The sequence below is a fragment of the Pempheris klunzingeri genome, chromosome 17 (assembly GCF_042242105.1).
Source record: "Pempheris klunzingeri isolate RE-2024b chromosome 17, fPemKlu1.hap1, whole genome shotgun sequence".
Lineage (NCBI taxonomy): Eukaryota > Metazoa > Chordata > Actinopteri > Acropomatiformes > Pempheridae > Pempheris > Pempheris klunzingeri.
Window position 1 is genome coordinate 18,307,871 of NC_092028.1, and position 19,130 is coordinate 18,327,000.

Sequence of the window (19,130 nt, forward strand, 5' to 3'; positions counted from 1 at the left end):
GGAGTGGTATACAAATACTGCAATGGATTTTTTAGCATCCATTTACAGCTTTTCATAAATCCACTTGATTTTATTTAATTTTTATCATTTTCCAGGGTTAAGACAACTGACTATAGAATATAGTCAGTATGTTCTGAGACAAAATGGTTTCTTTTCTATAGTGAATGTAGAAACGCAAGGAGGAAAAATGACCGTTAATAAATACCCTAATTAAAGCCGTGACAAGGGGTCACAAGAAAAGTTATTTTTTTTAAAAAAATGGGGATAATTAGCACTTTGTAGTGATCAACACCACCCATTTAAAAAGAATTTGTCCTCAGGCCTCCATTACCTTACTGAAGTGACCAGGTATTTTAATGACCAGATATAACAGAACTTAAATGTCTGGCCAGCAAATCCACATAAAAGACAAGTAAAATTATAAGTTAAAATTTATTAAACAAGTTCAACTCAAATAAAATATAAATGTACTTTCCATGCTTAAAAATGCATCCAGCAAATAAGTCCATCTAAGAGATTAAATACACCTCAAAGAGGCTGGCGACAGAGTGCATACGGTAGAAGATCCCAAAAGGAAGTCCGATATTCACAATGGCCGCCCACATAGTGAATTTGTAGAACCTTATCTCGATGGAATGATCGAACTGGGGCCGAGCACCGAAAGCAGGCATGATCCACAGCTGTCGGTACAGAATGAGTGAATAAGCAGAAAACACGTTGAAAATTGGTTTGTTGTAACTGCAGTTAATGAGAAAATGAGCATAAATATGACTTACGATGATATTAGCAAGCAGCAGGAAGGCACAGACTTCCTTCAGCACTCTTCTCTTCCAGCTCAGCTCATCAAGACTGGAAGTCAGGAAGTAGCTGGACTTACTGCTCTCCACAACAACACTCATCTCTGCGTGTTCTTGCAAGGCGTGAGCGTTTGTGTGCAGGGCTGCTTCCTGCATCACGTGGAAGGGCTCCCGATGGAGGCCCTCGATGATGAAGTAGTTCTGCAGGCCGAGCTGGAGCACCGTCAGCACGGCCCAGGACAGGTTGAGGGCGTTCAGGTACCCTCTGGCTCCCGTCGCCACCACGGCCACGATGGTGAAGTAGCTGATGATGAACTGTCCCATCGAGGCTCCCACCAGCAGCCCCACGTCCAGGCTGCGAGTGGGGTTCTTCTCCGATACGTGCTCCCTGTGGTCCAGCCTGTAGACGATGCAGCCAATCACAGTGGAGAGGGACATCAGACTCACAATCACAATATTCATGATGAAATGAATCAGCAGGGCCCCGTTTCTCTTCTTCTCGTCCTCTTGTAGTATGTCCACCTCGTACAATATGAACGTTACAAGTCCTGCCACCACCAGGAGTATCCCCGTCACGGGTCCCAGACACATATCCTTTAGGCGGAACTTGACGCTGTGGTGGCTGTGATCCTCCACAAGTCGACCAACATTTTTCCACATGACGTAGGCCATAGCTGAAGCAAAGAGGCTGTACTCTATGTTGAAGGGATACAGGTAGTAGAAGGCCTCTTTGAAGGTGTTGCACGCCGAGTGACTGCATTTACACTTCTTATCACCGTAGCTGGCTGAAATGGAAAGAACCTCTGCATCAGTACTGTTAAACAAATCCATTCATGAATCTCACTGGAAATGGGCACACACTAAATACCTCTGTACATCTTGTGAGACACATTGACATTTAGATCGGGGAACTCCGTTTGGTGAAGAGATTCCTCGGTGACGGCTGCCATCCACACCACCAGGTTAGTTGAAAGCGTAAGAGTAAGCCCACACCTGGAAGAGGGAGGACGTGAGTTTCCTACAAGATCAGAGACAGATTTTCCAGCAAATAAAGAAAAGAATTTACCGTGTGAAGTTTGTGTGTAGCTGCACACAGTCCTTTGCATGAACCCACAGGAAGTATGTCTAAAAACAGACAGGTTTTGTTAGGATTTCTCACCTAATGCAAAGTGCAAGTGTGTTCTTGCAATGCATACTAGTCTTAAAATGCAACAACCTGGACGAACAAAAATACAGCTTGCACGACAGGGAGGGCAACTTTAACAGCTGAATCACAGTGAAGGTAGCCTACGTAGTTGCCAATCTTGAAGATGTCCATGAGGAGACTCAGAAGCCCAAAAAGCAAAAGTCCAGCTGAAATAAAACGATTTAAGAGATTAAGATCAAAATGACACCAGCAGAGACCCGACAAGTCAAGGGTTCTCACCTCGGAGCCACACGGGCCCTGCGTGGCTATCTTTGAATGAGACTGCCTGATCCTGTCGAGAGGTGAAGGCTGCATAAAACAGCATCCACAACATTGTGAGGAGGAAGAGGACGATGAGGAAGATTTGCCTGTGTACAGCAGTAATGGCCACGCTGTTGAAGGCACTGCCGCTGACCAGAGCGCAGCCCAGGATCAGGATGTTGATGCAGATGATGCCAGACAGGAGCCATCCTCCACCGTGATGGGCCCTCTCCATCACCGCCTCAACGTGGTGAACGCTCTCTCTGACTGCCTCCACGCTGGGAGGGTGGGAATCACAGGACAAATGTTGGATGTTCTCCATCTGTGCTGCCGTCTCAATGTTCGATGGGTGGGCTTCATTTGGCGTTTTTCTACAAGACGGACAAGTCATGAAGGTGCGCATGTCAGAAAAACAGAAATTGTTCCATAGGGTTTAGGATGTCAGCTGGAAAAAAATACTATGAGCCAACATATTGTAGGCCTGTAAAGGGCCTTAAAGAGTCACTGTAGTGCACCATACACAGTGCATGCATCTCCTTAAAATCTAGAGACCCCCTTTCAAGATATGTTTTAAGATATACAAGTATAGATTTGAGTCTTTTTCCACTAAACAGTTCAGTTAACGCCTTAAAATGACATCTAGTCTTTGTCCCTCATTGAAAAATCCAGAATCTATGAATATGCAAATATTTTCCATTTCAAAATTTAAATGATTTTACTACTGTACACAATCACACTTGTAAGTCGTACAGTGGACCATTGCTGCCTTCAAATGAAACTCATAAGCTTTTGAGAATGACATGAGAAGTAATGTAAGCTCGGCATTCAAGACAATGTCATGAGAACACAGTTGCTATTGGCAATGTCGCTGAGCAACACAGATGCTAAAAGACTCCTTGTTGTCCGCATCCAGAAGCCACAGAGGTTAACAATTCAGCTGGCAAACAAGCGGGAAGAATAGCGTCAATGCCGGAAATGTGAGGCAGTGGAGAAAATCAGCATTTTCCTCAGACATAAAAGTTCAATTAAAATTACGACAAATAAACCAAATAATTAACATTAACATGTCACAGTGTGTGAACTCTCCACCTCTGAAGTCATGGCTCCCACAAGAGGGGGTGTTAACATATACGGTCATCATGGACACAGTAAATATGATCCCATTTGAAGGCAACACAAGATTGGCTTCTAAATTAGTGGTGATGTCACAAATGGGGTGTGAAACAGCCTTTTAGTGTCCAACTCTGCAGCGACATTATTCTGCACACTGAAGGCCAAACATCACAGTGAAGTAACGATAAGGAACACATTTGAGTGGAGGTGGTATTTAAAAACAACTGCTGCATGTTTTCCTTGTGGGTTTAATGTGGTTTGCAGTTCACGGTATTCTCTCTACATTAGGGGCCTAGTGGGCATGTTTAGATAATTAGAGACTCACGGTAACATTGGCAGCAAATCCCTGAATCTTTAGTCTTCATCACAGAGGTTTTCTTTTAAATAAACCCCAATCTGGGCAGGAACAAATATGTTGTAGACTGATTTGTTACAGCAGAGCCTCCTCCCTCTCCCCCTCCCCTTTGGAGTCATGTTGCTTAATTCAAAGTGGCTGAAGAACTTGTTAAAAAAAATTAATGGGGCATCCTATGCTTTCAGAAAAATTTCACAGACAGTACGTTAATTTACTCTGTCTTTGCTTTTTAATTAAGCTGATTTTTCTGGTGACTCTCGAAAGAGCCCCGTTCTCCACTGACCCTCAGTGAATAAACTGCTCTGCACAGTTGACCCAAAGAGTGACTCTAAAACCCTCAAGAGTGAAACGAGCATCAGGACGACTTTACCCAGAGAAAAGTTTGTTGCAGGTCCGGAACATCTGCTGAGCTACAGTTCTCATGATGTCCTCCTGACCACGTGTGAGGAGGATGACACACGCAGGTAGAGCTAGCGGACCAGCCTTCCTCTCTCTCTGTGCGGCCCAGACTGTGCAGAGGCCTGATGCAGTGCACAAGGTGCAGTAAATGAGGACAAACAGGTGAAATTAGTTTCAGCTGATTGGTGATTCTCTGTCCCCCCCAACCCCCACTGTAGCTCCCATTTTACTTTTCAGGGGCAGTTTCCAGGGTTTCCAGGGGCAGTTTTGTGATTCCTGTTTGGCTACGTTACTGATGAAAGCCACACCTATATGTCACCATGCAAGTGAAACACTGCCTTGGGATAAATTAGAGTTAAATGTGTGTGTGTGTGTGTGTGTGTTTTGTTATGAACAGTCCTGATGTTCAGGAAGCAGGATCACTGCCTTATTTTGAAATCTTTGCTAAGTGGATCGACCTCCCCTCTCTTACTCCTGTGGTAACTAACAGGGGGACGGTTTGCTCACCTCACAGAACCATCAATAAATCACTGTCTAATTGACACGAAACAAAGTGTTTTTCAATTCCTGCATGCTGACTTGACAACATTAGTGGAAATTTGATTAAAATTATACTAAAGCGATTTTATGTTGCACACCTACTTTGGTTGTTAATGCATAAAGATGTGAGGCAGTGTTTCTAAATCAATACCAACATTTATCACTACAGGCCAGATTGGACACGCCTCACCTTACTGGGTGTTGGTGCTTCTTCTGCTTTATATTAATGCTTCAATGTTTTAATGCGCATATTTCCTATAAACATTTCCATGGAAAATCTTTTTTCAATAGCTGTTGTTTAAGGTGTGTAGAACTCATCTCATTAAATAAATAAATATATATATATATTTTAAATAAACATTTCTATCAACATTTCCTGATTTTCTCTCAGTAGCTTCCATGTATTGTGACACAATGGCTCTAAATTCACCAAATTAATAATATTTGAAGGTGAAAATTACAAGGTATTTGAAATATTCCTGAAAAAATCATCAGTCCATGGGGAAAATACATTTTTCCTCCCACATTTTAGGTTTCATTTTCTTCGACTGTTTTCTTGACATCGCAAATATCGTAATTCAGAACACTTTCTACTTTCTGTAATCAGCTTCTTCATGGTGACCATCTGTTTTGTCATCCTTTTTCCTTAACCAAGTTTTAGGGAGAACTTTTCTCTCTTTCTGTCTGTGGCTGTGTATTTCATGTCTCGCTATCATTCTGCGTACTGTCCCTTTATCTTTCTTCTGTTCACTGGTCACACTGGAAAGCTCTCTTCCTCCATCATTCTTGTCTTCATTGTTTTAGAGTCACTTTAGAATCAGTACTTTCCCACAAAATTATTTATAAGGTTAACGTAATTATTTTCTAATATTCTTTTTATGAAAGATGAATAAATTAGCAGGCACATCAGAAATCTAAATAATATGCTACATGAAATCAGAACTTACAGTAATTTGTCAGGTCAGCATGAAGGTATTGATATAACTTTTTTTGCCCACTTTAGAAACAGCTTCAGGGGGTGCGGTCTGCTTCCTAAACAGTATACTTTATACAAGAGTATATAGAAAAAACATAAAATGAACATATTGCCTTAGAACAGGTCTGTTATTGCAGAAAATGTAAATATTTTACAGGTCACCTGCTTCAGAGCCCGTCAAGCTTGCTAGTACACTGTGTGCGCTCATGTGTTAGTCACAAGGTTCGAAACAAAGTTCACCAAATGTTCTCGGAGTCTGTCACAAATACTCAGGATGCTGAACACACCAGACACGCTGCTTCTCCTCTGTCTTGTCGGGGCAGCGAGCGCTCTGTACAAACAGTGGATTCCTGACACCAACTATGAGAATAAGACCAACTGGGACAGAGAGGCTGTTCCCTGTGGGAATGACAAAGTCGTGTTTTCAGCCCAGAGAAAAGTGTCTGTGTTCGTGGAGACCATACATGCTGTGCAGGAGATGAGGCTGCCGGTTGATGGAGAGTTTATCCTGAATTCAGGAGCTGGATTTTATGTTGTGAGCGGACAGGACCCAGACTGTGGCCCGGGTGTCGTGACCAAGTTCAAAGATTCAGAGTCTCTTCAGTGGTTTAACCCAGAGCTGTGGCAGGCGGCTACAACTCTGGATGATCTGCAGCGTGGAAACACCTTATTCTCGGTCCACGAGGAGAGCGTCCCTTGCCGGAATGATGATGTGGTTTTTAAAGCCCGATCCTCTTTCAGGGTGGACACCACCTCCAGTCAGTCAAGTGTTCCTGTCAAATCTGCGTCTGTACTAGGGAGGCTGTTTGAGAGCAGGTCTGAGTTCTCCCAGTATCTCAGCTCACGCTCAGGCCGGCTGCAGTTTCACGGATCCTCTGCTGTCACTGTTGGAGAGCCAGGCTGTGGAGATCCTTCTGGCTGCGACTGTGGCAATTCTGTGAACCGTGAGCGGATCTGTGGCACTGTAAAGTGTGTCTCCCCGACTTGTAAGAAGCCTCTTCTCCCTGCAGGACACTGCTGCGATGTTTGCGGTGCCATTGTCACCATATATTATGCTGCTGGCTTCAACCTGCAAACTTACAGGCGAAGAATCCATGACCTATTTCTAGTCCTGCCACAATACAGCTCCATCCAGCTGGGCATGTCTAAAGTCTCCAAGTCACAGCGGTTGATGGGGATCTTCCCTTTTAGTACCTCACCGGAGATCCAGGTGGTTATCCTGGATGGAGGGAAGGGAACACAAGCAGAGGTTCTGGCCCAGAACATGGTAAAAGATGCTCGTACTTATGGCTCTAGCCTGGGAATCGCTGGGGCTGAATTTCAAGCCTCCTCTGGGGGCAGCAGTGACAAGTCTGGAGGCAATGCTGGGATGGTTGTTGGAGTTGTGTTTGGAGTTTTAATTATAATTACACTGGTTATCGTTTTGGTTGTCCTGGTTCAGAAGAAGATTGTTCAAATGCCTTTGCTGCTTTTACTGCCGCCGCGGAGCAGCTTGATGAAAAACAGCAACGTCGGAGAGCCTAGTGGGTCTGTTGACCACGGCTTCGATAATCCCATGTTTGACAAGCCCTCCATGCTGCCTGCTATTCCTAGTCTGTATGGGGCTGAAGCAGATCATTCAATCTCTATGACTCAGACTGGTGTGCACTTTGTAAATCCAGTTTATGATGAGAATGAAACTGATTTTACTGCCTAAAGTGAACTGCGTGTGTGTTAATGATCTCCAAAGTACTTCTGTATCAAAATTATGATTTTACAGACCCCCATAAACAATAAGTCCTTATGGCTTTATAATAATTCAGCGATCTAAGTAAACTTATTAAAAATGCTGACACTGAAGGCACTGAAGCGTTTAATTAGCAAATGGGGCTGTAAGACAGAAAAAAGTTGCAATAAAGCTGCAGTAAATTCCAAGCATACCTGCGGCTGCACAGGTTTCTTTCATGTTGCACGGTGACCACTAGGTGGTGGTAACTTTAACCTTCGATGACATGTATGTGAAAATCCTCCACCTGTACCAGAACGTGATGTACTTTATTATATGTAGTTGTTATGTAACTTCAATAAACATTTATGATGCACTAATTTATCTTTTACACGCTCACAGTGAAGGCATCCTATAATCTGTCAATAAAACATGGAAAGAACCCTCATTTTGCACCAGCCAGAGAAACTGTATTGTCTTTCTTTGACAGCCAGGTTATAACATATAAAGGCTCCGTGAAGTCAGCCGTGTACTTGTGGAGCAGCCTCATAGGGTCACTTACATCATAGAAAGACACAGAGCCTCTGTTAAAGTCAACATACAACCCAACTCTTGTGATTTCAGTGACTTCCAAGGGCATCTCCACCCCAGCGTGCCAGGCAAAGAACCCTCGACTGTCCCTTCCCACGCACCAGGAGAAGTTGCTCCCGGTGATGCAACTGGTGCTCTGCTCTCCCTTCCGATCGATACTCTTGTATGTGACTCCTACATGTGCACCTTCCCCGCTCAGCTCTGCTTCAATATAGTGCCTCCCCAGGTAAAGGCTCTCCGAAGTCATTGCCTGACGCCAATATTCGAAGCGACCAGGGTGGTCTGGGTAGCTGTGCTGCCAGGGGCTGGTGTTGGTCAGCTTTGTGTTGTCCTCCATCACACGCAGGAAATGATGGGTGGTGTCTGGGTCAAAGGTCAAACTCCTTGTATCTAAAAAATATCGGGGTGATTTGTGAATAGTTAACAAGTATGATCTGACAAACAGAAAAACTTAATATATGGACGTATTTACATTTCAAAAAGTCCTCTTGCGTCTCAGGATCAGGCTGGAATGCAGTTTCTGGCATCTGGGACTTAGTACCTAGTTTGTAATTTTGCAGAGAGATTATTCAATTTATACAATTTATTGAATATTTAGAGAGATTTAAACAATTGAGCTGAAAAATAATTGATGAGTAAGAGTAAGATTCTACAGCCATGCTAGCAGCTTTGTGAACATGGTCACAATATCAGTGCCAGCATGCTAATATCAATCATGTTTACTATGTTCATCATCATAGTGTAGTATGTAAGCACTCTAACATTTGCTAATTAACACAAAAGTATATCTGAGGCTGGGGAAGTTCTGAGTTTTGCAGGTGCTTCGTCACAAACCAAATTTCACGGCAATTTATCGAATGGTCATCGAGCCATTTCACTCAAAACTATAAATGTGAGCCTCTGGCGGCACTGGTTTCCCCGTATTTAAAAAAAGAAACGCAGCAAAAATGCCCTCTGTGATGGCCTAATGTGCAAGAAAGAGCCCCCTAGGGTGTCCTTGTAGTGGAGAAAATGCAGTGCAGTGTCATGAAGACTAGAAAAATAGTGCTATTTAATAGTAATACCTTAAATCTTTTTAATCTTAACAAAGGTTTGGAACGGTTTCCCCAAAAATGCATCACAACTTTCTGCATGGTGCACTTTTTTATTTTATTTTTTTTGCCCTTCCCTCAGACAGCTGAGCCAACACTGCCGTTCCCACAGCTGCTAGCATGGCAAAAAAAAGCACATATCAAGAAACAGTGAAGAAGCCTGAGCCACTTTCTCAGTGGAGCCAGAGGATATAAGGTATATGTGTACAGTATTTTATGCACTCACTACTTTTCCAAATGAAGTTGAGTTTTTCTGTGTAGGAGGAGCGGATCAGGTCACACAGCTCCTGTGTAGCATCAGTCACTGCTCTGAGATAAGAGGTTAGGTGGTCCATGCGGTTGATGCACACAGTAGGCAGGCACACATCTACCACTCCTTCTTTCCACTCTGAGTACTCCTTGAACAAGCAAAACAAATATGGCATGTATCATTATGTGAAATTAAGATGTTAAATAACATGCGACTCCTTTTCTCTGATCCAGAACTTTTCTCTGTGAAATTTTTGTAATGCCTTAATGCACTGCTCTGTGTACACTGTCAACACACCGGCGTCCAACACAAACTCTCTGTCTCAGAGAACATCCTGTGCTAATCCCAGATTATATGAGACATCTGACTGAAAATGGGTTCACACTCACTGGTCCATGTCGTTTCTCTACTTATTTCTTATCATCTTAAATATTTCATATCTTTTGTACCTGTAGGAAGTTCACATCAGACTTGCTCCTGAACAGTTTGTTCATTTGAGCCAAAGTTTTCATCAGCTCAGTTCTCCTCTGCTCCAGATGTGCCTGGATGCCTTCTGCCTGTGTGAGGGCTTGTTTCTGCTCTTCCTCCAGCACCTCTGCTGCCCCTTTTCTGGCCTCCTCTACGGTTGCCTGCAGCCTGGCGAACTGCTGCTCAACAATAACACAAACCTCCTGTACTGAAGACTTAAGGTCCAGGGAGGAGAGAGAAACAAGAGGAGCAATGGAATTAGAAAAACATCTTTAAACCAAGTCATTGTGGATTAAATCAACATACAAAAATCTACCTTGTTATATCTACCTGTGTGACTTACCTTAATAAGGTCATTGTTGCTCTGTAGGTTTTCAATTGTTTTCTCAGCTGCTGATGCACTCTGACTGATCTCTTCTTGTTTCTTCTGCAGCTCAGTCTACAGTACAAACAATCATCACAAACACAGCTGCAACAGATGCTGTGTCAGCTTGGCAGAGATGCAATGACTGACATATCCTGGATGAACGTTTTGAAAAATGAAATTGTTTCAATCAATTAACGCAATGAAAATGAAAATGCATTTCACAATATCAAATGCTCTGTTTTGACTAAACTCTGTGTGTAAAGACCTCAATCTGTGTGCGAGCCTCCCCCACAGATGCAGTCGTGTGCCCTCCGTGCTCCTGTTTCTCACAGTCCAGACACACACAGCAGCCGTCCGGCATGCAAAAGCGCTCAAGAGGGAGTTGGTGAACCTCACAAATCTGGCAGTCGATGTCGTGGAGTGGATCCACCAAACGATGGTTTTGAAATTTGGCGTTCTCCAGATGTGGTCTGAGATGGGCCTCGCAGTAAGAAACTAGACAGGTCAGGCAGGACTTTAGGGCCTTGCTGGGGCTGTCCATGCAGGAGTCACAAAGCACGTCTTGTGGGAGCAGCTCGTCAGATGTCTTCACTGCCGGATCGCAGAGTTTCTCCTTTACGTCTGTGTTGTGTAGACTCTCCTTCAAATTCTCTTCATTGTTATTGCTGACAGTTGCCATCTTTGAAAATGTTCCCGAAGTCACCTTAAGCTCGATTTATTCAGTCACAAAGCCTACTCAGCAGTTACGTCTGCTTTTCCCTGTCTGTTCTGAGATCCAAAGACCCCTCAGAGTGCACAAGGAAAGAATTAAAACCACGCCCAAGTTATTTAGAACTCAGTCAGCTACGGAACTCACATTTTCACCCCTCCCCTGTTTTACTCTCCTCTTTGCTCTGTATTCAACCTCACTAAGCTTCAGATACAGCAGATAACACAGATGAGGGGAGGAAATGATGAGTGTGTTATAACAAAGCCAGGGAGGACTTGAACATCCTCTTACATTCTGTCTGGGTTAATGAACTGGCTTCTTTTGGCTGATTCTACATTCCTCGGCAAAGCTGGGTTCATTTCATCACTAATGGTGAAAAGAAAACAGTCGAGCCTGGGTTCTCTTACTAATAAGGCAAAATAATGAATAAAAACATCGGTATAGTCCATGTATAGTATCATCAGCATAGCGTTTGGATACTTTAGTGTTACTAAAGGACCCATGCAGGAAAGTCTCACAGTGTTTCCTTTTGATAACAATGTTATGCAAGAGGAGCTTCCAGACAACGGCACTTATCAACAAAAGAACTTCCTGAAAGAATGACGCTTGTCTGTGTGACCAGTGAGTGAGGATTATCGCAATGGCTGAAGATGCCAAAACAAATATTTTCTGCTCTCTGTGTCTGTCTCTCTTACGCAGACACACACACACACACCAAAGTCTTGCCAGAAGCGTAAAATGATGTCTTTGTAAACAGGTAACGACTGAGACAGGATATTCACTGACCTGTCAAAACGGAAGGATAAACCATGACGGAAAAACAGTGAATTTACAAATAAGTAGAAACCCAGTTAATTTTCACGTTTGGTACATGTATGAGTTACTATAAATTTTGGCTTTAGAAGTACTAGTCCACCAATCCACATTTTAACTAGCTAACAAAGCCGATACAAGTTTTCTGTTTTATTTTCTCAGAGTTTAAATGTTCTGTAAAAAACAATGTATTTCATATTGCAATGTTTAGTTTTATTGTTTCAAAGCCTCCTCTACACGTCTTTACATGTATGTGATTCTAGTGGAAATCCCTTTTTATTATAACGAACAGAAATAGTAGGCCACATTTAGAAGAATAAATGTAGGAAACGTATTAGTCATAAATATCCATTATGTGTATCATGTGTGTATGTAGATTTCATGTCATTGACCCCTTCCCTTCAAGAGGACCGAGGACACACACTTAGTGTCATCAGTGTTAGCTCTGGGCCTTCCTCATAAAGACACATCTTACAGTGTACAGCCTGCATATCTTCAATCTGAGCTACAATACAGATGAAATACAACAATTAGAAAACATTAGTATTTTTATTTAAAATGTTAAAATGTTGAGACAGTGAACATCAGCATGTACTCCTGTTTAAACGTACATTTTTTAAAATAAAACCTACTCAGGCTACAAACAAGTGGAAGACGGTTAGTTATGTACAAAGGTTTATACATTTCCAAATATACCAACTGTGCATGTCAAATATAGAACTACAATGTGCTATATTGCGTATTATATAAAATCATCTATAGATACTGTGTTATTTATTTTACAATATTACAGAAAATCAGAAAAGGTCTAACTCTAAATGAACAATTGGCCTGCATTGCCAGTGAGCAACACGTGGACTAACATGGCTTGCTGTATGTAAACATGTATCGATGAAATATGAGTAAGGAAGCACTTGAGTGGGTCTGGGTGGAAATGTTTCTCACGATGTTTCACTTGAAACAAGTTAATAATAAATAGTTAGAATGACGTTAATGTCAAAGGTGTGTATGATAAAATATGCTTTTAAGCAAATGCACAGGCACAAGCAATGCAGGCACTTGAGGTGGTAAGATTTACCCCACAGGGGCAAACACGTTCAGGGGACACAGACCCCACAGTCAACTCTCTGTTAACTATGCCTCTTTTAGTTTGAGATATTTTCAGGGATCGTCCTGAGGCTCTGAAGACACTGTAACAGAATCCCTGCTAAGAAACAATCGCACACTCGTCTCTTCTTGCTTGACATATTCATCTTGACATTGTCCATTCTGCTTTGTTACCACTGAGATATCAGGAGAGGTAAATCAGGAAGTCCTCCCTGTCCATATGCATCACTCACTCCACAATGCTCCACTGACCTTTAAGGCTGGATGAGCACACAGCAGAGGCACCATCTACAACCGGGTTTCTTATCTGCAGGACAGAGTGAAGACAAGAGAAGAAACTGTGCTTGTGACTGAAGAAGATTTGTGGAGTGCAGACACAACATACACAAAATACCCAAATATTTCATTACTACAGAGTATGACTGAAAATCTCACCACTCACAGTTCTGAGTCCTCGATGCAGTCTGGGTCCTCTATGGTCTCCAGCCGTCTCTTACAGGCGTCTAAGATCTTTTTCCTCGGTCCTAAGGGGATGTGGATACTCTTAAGGTCATGGTCAGAGCACAGTAACAGTGCTTCAAGGTCAATCTTCTCTCTCTTGAAGATAGAGAAAAACTCGCTCATGCTTTGTGTGGCGAGGAAGACGTCCAGAGGGCTTGAGTCAGGTTCATCATCATCGTCCAGCCCTAATTCCACTTCGTCCCAGGGCAGCTCCTCAACATTCCTCTCCTGCAGGCTGCGTGCACTGCCGATGCTGTCTTCATCCAGACTGGGGTTTTGCTGCAGCCGACTGCGTAAACGCACATTATTGCCCGACCGACCCACACTGGCCTCTTCCTGACCACCGAGGCCAAACATCCCTCCGCTCACGTAGTTCCTCCTAAAGACCATGGTTCCCAGGCCGGGCCTGTTGAACAGGGAATCATGTCCTGAGTCAGTGCTGATCTCAGAGTAGTCCACATCGGGCCCGTGGAGGTCCGGCTCGCTCATGGCACGGGAAATGGCATCGTAATTGTCTCTGGGGAACATGTCACGAACGTTGCGGCGGCCGTGGTCCTTTGGGTTGACGTAGGTGCCCTGTTTGACAAACATGACATCGTTGCCCAGCTGGAGTCCAGAGAGGGAGCGCACACTCTTTCTCCCGTCCTCGTAGATTTTAAAGGTCCCATCTCCTTGTTTTCTCTTCTCCAGCTTCTTCTGAATCTTTGTTTTCCCTCGGTTTGTGGCATGGAGAGTCGCCTAACGGGTCATAAATGATATGGCCATTAGGAACAGTCACAAATAAAGGGATTAGACTTTAGATTTAAACAATGCAACCCTGCAAAAATGCAAAAGCAACAACTCTGTTCTTAAAGAATAGATAAAATAAAAAGTCCTGACCTGAGAATATGGCACACTGACAGTGGCTGCATTTAAGTTACGCAGCCTGTGGCTAATAGAGCTGCTGGTGTAACTGGAAAAGCTCATGACATCTGATGCAGAAGCCTCAGAAGTGTCCTTGTGAAACTTCCGCTCCATGCGCTTGTGGTGTTTCTTCTGCATCTTCATGCACTCTTTGATTCTCCTCTCAGCATCGCGAAACGCCCGGTCCTTCAGCTTGCTGACCAGCTTGGGGTTGAGGCCTGTCTGCTTGGCTGCGATGGAGTCCAGGTAGCGTACGCAGTCCATGTGACTCTTTGTGGCGGCCATGTCCAACGGGGTGTGGTAGTCGTTGTCCAGGCACCATATATTGGCCCCGAAAGACACCAGGAAGAACAGGCAGCTGTGGTGACCATTGGCGGCTGCCAGGTGGAGCGGCGTGTTCCCCCATATGTCACACTTGTCAGGGTTTCCTCTGTGGGCCATGATAAACATATTAGATACAATATTTTGCCTCAGAAAACAAGATTTACTGAATAAATATTTTCATTTCTTCAGACTGTTGGAAAGGTTATGAACACAGGCTGCCTCCTCGGTCTTCTGTTTAGATTCACTCATGGGTATACATGTGGTTTTTTAATTATATTTTCAGAACTAACCTGCCATCCGTGCTTTGTTAATGCAGCCTTATTTAATCATTTATAATCCAAACACCACATGGCCCTTTCACAAAACCAACCATAGATCTTGTGAGGGCTTTGACCAATTAGCATATAGGACATTTGATTAACATTACCCCTCAAAAGGAGCCGTAATTATCAACATAAGCAACATTTACCCTTGGCTGACAGTCCACGACCTTAGGGTTACCTCTACATGTGCTCCACTGTTGCTGTTGGCCTGTAATATGACCACAGGCTTGCCGGCACCACTGCTACACTACCTGGATCCAGTTTCAGGGGAGGCCGAATGGGTTGCGCCTGACTCAGAAAGCACAATCGCTCCTGGCTAGTGATGTCACGGCGTATTCCTCAAGTCAAAACATAGAGTAATACAGCTGGTCGGATGATGTGGAGCACATATGTGTCTGGAGCTTTCTTACTTTTCTTTCACAACATACGTATTTGTATGCAAATATATGAAAGCTCAGCTGTTTGTTCATGATTAAAGTTTATTCAAACTAGTACTCACTAAAGCATCTTACTGATACTGATATAACGTCATCAGAAAAACAGGATTAATTCATGAAATGCAGCTTGTTTGCAGCCACAAGAAGTAAATATTTGTAATACAATTTTAGCTTAAACTTTCTGCATTTTTTCAGTTTAGGGTCATTTGGTGGGTGTCGCTGGTCAATGTCCATGTTTACTGCGCCGTCTTGTATCTCGTCCCTGTCTTCCAACGTAGCCACAAACAGACTGCTGAATATTTAATACGATGGACGTGAGGCTACTGTTGAAGTGCAGATGTATTATTGATGGATTGCGTTGCGAGTTTTTCACAGGGAATGTGTGTCAGATCTCCCAGACCCAAGCAGGGCAGCGATTAGCAAAGTCCCACTCTGATTTCAGCCCCCTGCTCTTTTTTGAGAGGACAGGATTGGGTTTGGACGATCAGAAAGAAAACCTCAGCTTTAGGATCAGGGGCTCCTCGAGTTCAAATGTAGGGAGGGGAGTGGATGGCATCAGGGTGCATGATGGACAGTTAGGGACAATAAAACAATGATCAAACAAAGGAATTACACTGTTATCCCTGTGCTGAAATAGCTGAGAGAACATAAAAAGCTATAAACTCATGTAAAAAGATAAACAGCAATTAGAAACATTTCTATTTTGAGATGAAATATTTATTGCCGTCTGTACTCTTGTGTAATATGATTGCTGTAGGTTGAGGCCGTCGAACATGATAGCTTTATATGTCATAATTTATGTCTGTCCTAGTAAAATATTGACCGCAGCGGTGATAGGTCTGCCCACTTATCCCTCCCCGGTTCTTTATCACATTATGGGCTGTGTGCATCCTCGCCTCCTATGACAGCTTGATGTTACAGCAGGCTGCCGGGTGCAATATACTTGCGCTCCGTGGCATCTTTCCCATGAAATTGTCAAGCAGTACTAAACGTCTCTTCATTATATCCCATGAGTTTGGTGCCTCTGTGAAACATTATGGCAGCTATCAATGTTTAATTTTAGTGCCTCTTGTCAATCAGGGGTTTACGCTTTTTGCTATCAATCGAGGATTGCTTCGTCCTTGGGACCTGAACGCCTCCAGAGCCTTGTTTACATTCATTCTGTGGGAAATGGTGAATTTAATACCGTCACATAGGACTGGGAGTGTTTTAAGAAAACTGCAAAAATAAATGTCCCCTGATATTTTGCATTCAGTAAGCTGAACACTGATGAATGATGCTGAATCACTTTTACAGTAAGTCCCTCACACACTTTACTCAATTAAGCAGATTCATAATGGGCCCATTTTTCTGGCTGAGAAGCAAACCAGGTCAGCCAGAAAACATGAGGAATGGGCTGTTGTGTGTTTCCTTGTCCCCGTTGTCCATGAATACCAATCACATTTGTTCACTTTGCTGATGCTCAGGCCAGCACTCGCACGATGATGCAGCCTCCTAAAGCAATGTTCTCTACTGTTACTTCAATAAAAATGATTTACAGCCATTGGTTATTATATAAGGATAGGCTATAAACTATCAAAACAAAGTACTGAAGTGCTCCTTTTACTTAACAGATTTAGAAATGGGTTACAGTTGTCTTTAAAGTCTGTATAAGACCATGTACAGGTGCTTTCAGCTTTTAAATATCTCCAGCTATGACTGTGACTTTACGATGATAATGGTGATGTTACAAAGTTCTGAAAATATTTGGTCAATGTTTAATTAATCAGTGTGTGAAGCTTTAAACTCTGAAAGTCTCCTGTCATTCTAAAATGTAGAATTAAGTAATTCAAACCCTGTTCCTGAAAAAGGTCAATACCGGCCTGCTAACAGCAGGTGGGTTTATTTTTTGTGCTGCAAAAATGTTTTAGCCTCCAGCCCAACATGAAGATTTGCAGATCTGACCTGATAGTATGAACAGTTGCCATACAGGTTATTTGGTTGGAGGGGCTCCTCTTAGCCTGGAGCCAATCCAGAGGTTATTGTTGGATGGGATGTCTCCCATGGGTCTGCTTAACTCCAATAATTACTACACCCTGTAAAAGGTGACCTACATTGTTGGTGGTGTATTGTTACCTTAGTGGCTGGACCTTGTGTGGTTTAACTGAAAACACAGCCTCGGATTAGTTTAAACACTGAAATGTTATTGCTATTGTTAATGTTGTTTTTCTTAGATAATCTGGTGAGCAATGTAACTGGAAAAAGGGTCATTTTTGGCACCTGTTGGTCTTATTCTGCCTAAAATTGTGTGGAATAACGGGGAAGTGGTAAAAAAAGTGAATTTTGGCTGTAAACATGTTGTCATCGCCCAATACTAATGACAGGAGATGGGCCTATCTGAATGACTGTTATGGCCATCTATACAGTAGTGCGTACACGCCCTAGTAAGCAATACAACTAACAATGCTTTCTACCCACCCCCTCGCCGCGATCAGCCGCAGAGCCTCCAGGTTGCCGTGATAAGCAGCCCATAACGTCGGTGTCATGCCATCCTCATCCGGCGCGTTGAGATCCTTCCGAGTCGCCTCCTTCAGCAGGTCCAGGTAGCCGTCCCGGGCCGCCTTATGGTACCTGTCATTCATGGCGCAGAATTAATCCACCCTGCTCGACTCCATTCCGTTTAATCACCACCCCCATCATCATCGTCGTCATGTGGCGATGTAGCGGGAGCAGACCCCCGCACCCCTCCACAGCTCCGGATCAGCGGAGGAGCGACGGGCAGAGCGCGTCGGTGGTATCCAAGGACGCAGCGATGCGCACCGTGTGGGGAACAGTGCTCCCGGTGGCCGAGCTGCTCCAAAACAGACCGGGGACCCTTTTCTCCGGGACCCAAAATAATATAAGACACACCACCAGTCCTGAGAACCCCAAACTGAAGCCAGTTGACCAGGTGGTCTACTTTTATTTAACTCTTCTATAATAATCCAAACTGGGACTGAAGGGGTGACTGAATGTGACTTTACTGGACTGTCCATTTTTGATCTTTGGTCATTATCCTTTGGTTTGCTGATATACAATCAGTTGCCAGTTTATTAGATATAACTGGTTAAAACTAATGCAATAAAGCCCCTTACAGTTGACTCAACATATAACCTTCATGAAGGCAGAATTTATTGCAGGACTGCTGTGTTAGACTGCAGAGGTTTGAGCTGCACCTACTAAACTACCTACTATCTTTTATGGCAGCAAGAGGCCTCTCTTAATATAAATGTTCTGCTCTGGTAACTCCTAATATGGGGCAAACAGATGCATTTTTGGTTGACCTAGTAGAAATATTATTTTTTTTAAATGTTATTGCATATGAAAATATTTCTGCAACATTTCTTTTACTTTTTCAAACTCATTCATCAAACAGAAAAAAAAGCTTTAAGAAATAAAAAGCTGTAGAGTTGTTTAAACTTGTGCAAACAGGAAATAATGAGCACAGACATTTGAGAATATAACAGCATTACCATGTCTCATTGTGATTGATGCATGGGGAAGAGTTACCCTGGTGTTATTCTCTTTCCCTGTTCTTTTCAATAAACCATTGTTCTAACGCTAAACTTTCCATTGCTGGTGCTGATTTATGAAGAAACCACCTTGAGTGTTGCAATAAAAAAAGCACCCCTGCTCTCAGCCCCACCCTGCTGAAAGCGGTATAAATTAGCCTAAGTACTGGTCTAAATTAAGCGTATTTACAGAGGCTCAGAGACTGCAGCTCTCAGACACTCTACCCAATTGAAACTTCCATAACAATAGGCAGAGATAGTGGTCTGGCTTTTCATGTACTGCACCTCGGGCATTCTGCAGAGATAAGATACAGGGTCACAATTCTTCAATAAGCCATGAATAGCAATGGAGGACTGAAAGTATGCCCTCCAAGCACTGAATCA

The 19,130-nt window shown here is 43.2% G+C and overlaps 4 protein-coding genes across 4 annotated transcripts; 1 reads left to right on the forward strand and 3 right to left on the reverse strand.

Annotated features, from left to right (window-relative positions):
* Positions 1-483: 483 nt before the first annotated feature.
* LOC139217076 (proton channel OTOP2-like) lies at positions 484-4,196 on the reverse strand. Its single transcript, XM_070848357.1, has 7 exons — positions 4,083-4,196; positions 2,224-2,615; positions 2,014-2,150; positions 1,864-1,922; positions 1,666-1,790; positions 777-1,582; positions 484-680 (listed from the first exon to the last, which is right to left on the reverse strand). Exons 1-7 carry the CDS (start codon positions 4,133-4,135, stop codon positions 510-512), a joined length of 1,743 nt encoding a protein of 580 aa, XP_070704458.1. The 5' UTR covers positions 4,136-4,196; the 3' UTR covers positions 484-509.
* Positions 4,197-5,898: 1,702 nt separating this feature from the next.
* amn (amnion associated transmembrane protein) lies at positions 5,899-7,741 on the forward strand. The gene has a single exon (XM_070848644.1). It carries the CDS (start codon positions 5,902-5,904, stop codon positions 7,321-7,323), a length of 1,422 nt encoding a protein of 473 aa, XP_070704745.1. The 5' UTR covers positions 5,899-5,901; the 3' UTR covers positions 7,324-7,741.
* Positions 7,742-7,748: 7 nt separating this feature from the next.
* Positions 7,749-10,778, reverse strand: LOC139217316 (E3 ubiquitin-protein ligase TRIM16-like). The gene is made up of 6 exons (XM_070848643.1): positions 10,365-10,778; positions 10,076-10,171; positions 9,714-9,947; positions 9,241-9,412; positions 8,396-8,464; positions 7,749-8,313 (listed from the first exon to the last, which is right to left on the reverse strand). The coding sequence occupies exons 1-6, from the start codon at positions 10,776-10,778 to the stop codon at positions 7,778-7,780; spliced, it is 1,521 nt and encodes a 506-aa protein (XP_070704744.1). The 3' UTR covers positions 7,749-7,777.
* A 2,388-nt stretch (positions 10,779-13,166) lies between these two features.
* ush1ga (Usher syndrome 1Ga (autosomal recessive)) lies at positions 13,167-17,837 on the reverse strand. Its single transcript, XM_070848446.1, has 3 exons — positions 17,674-17,837; positions 14,109-14,562; positions 13,167-13,967 (listed from the first exon to the last, which is right to left on the reverse strand). Exons 1-3 carry the CDS (start codon positions 17,835-17,837, stop codon positions 13,167-13,169), a joined length of 1,419 nt encoding a protein of 472 aa, XP_070704547.1.
* Positions 17,838-19,130: the final 1,293 nt, after the last annotated feature.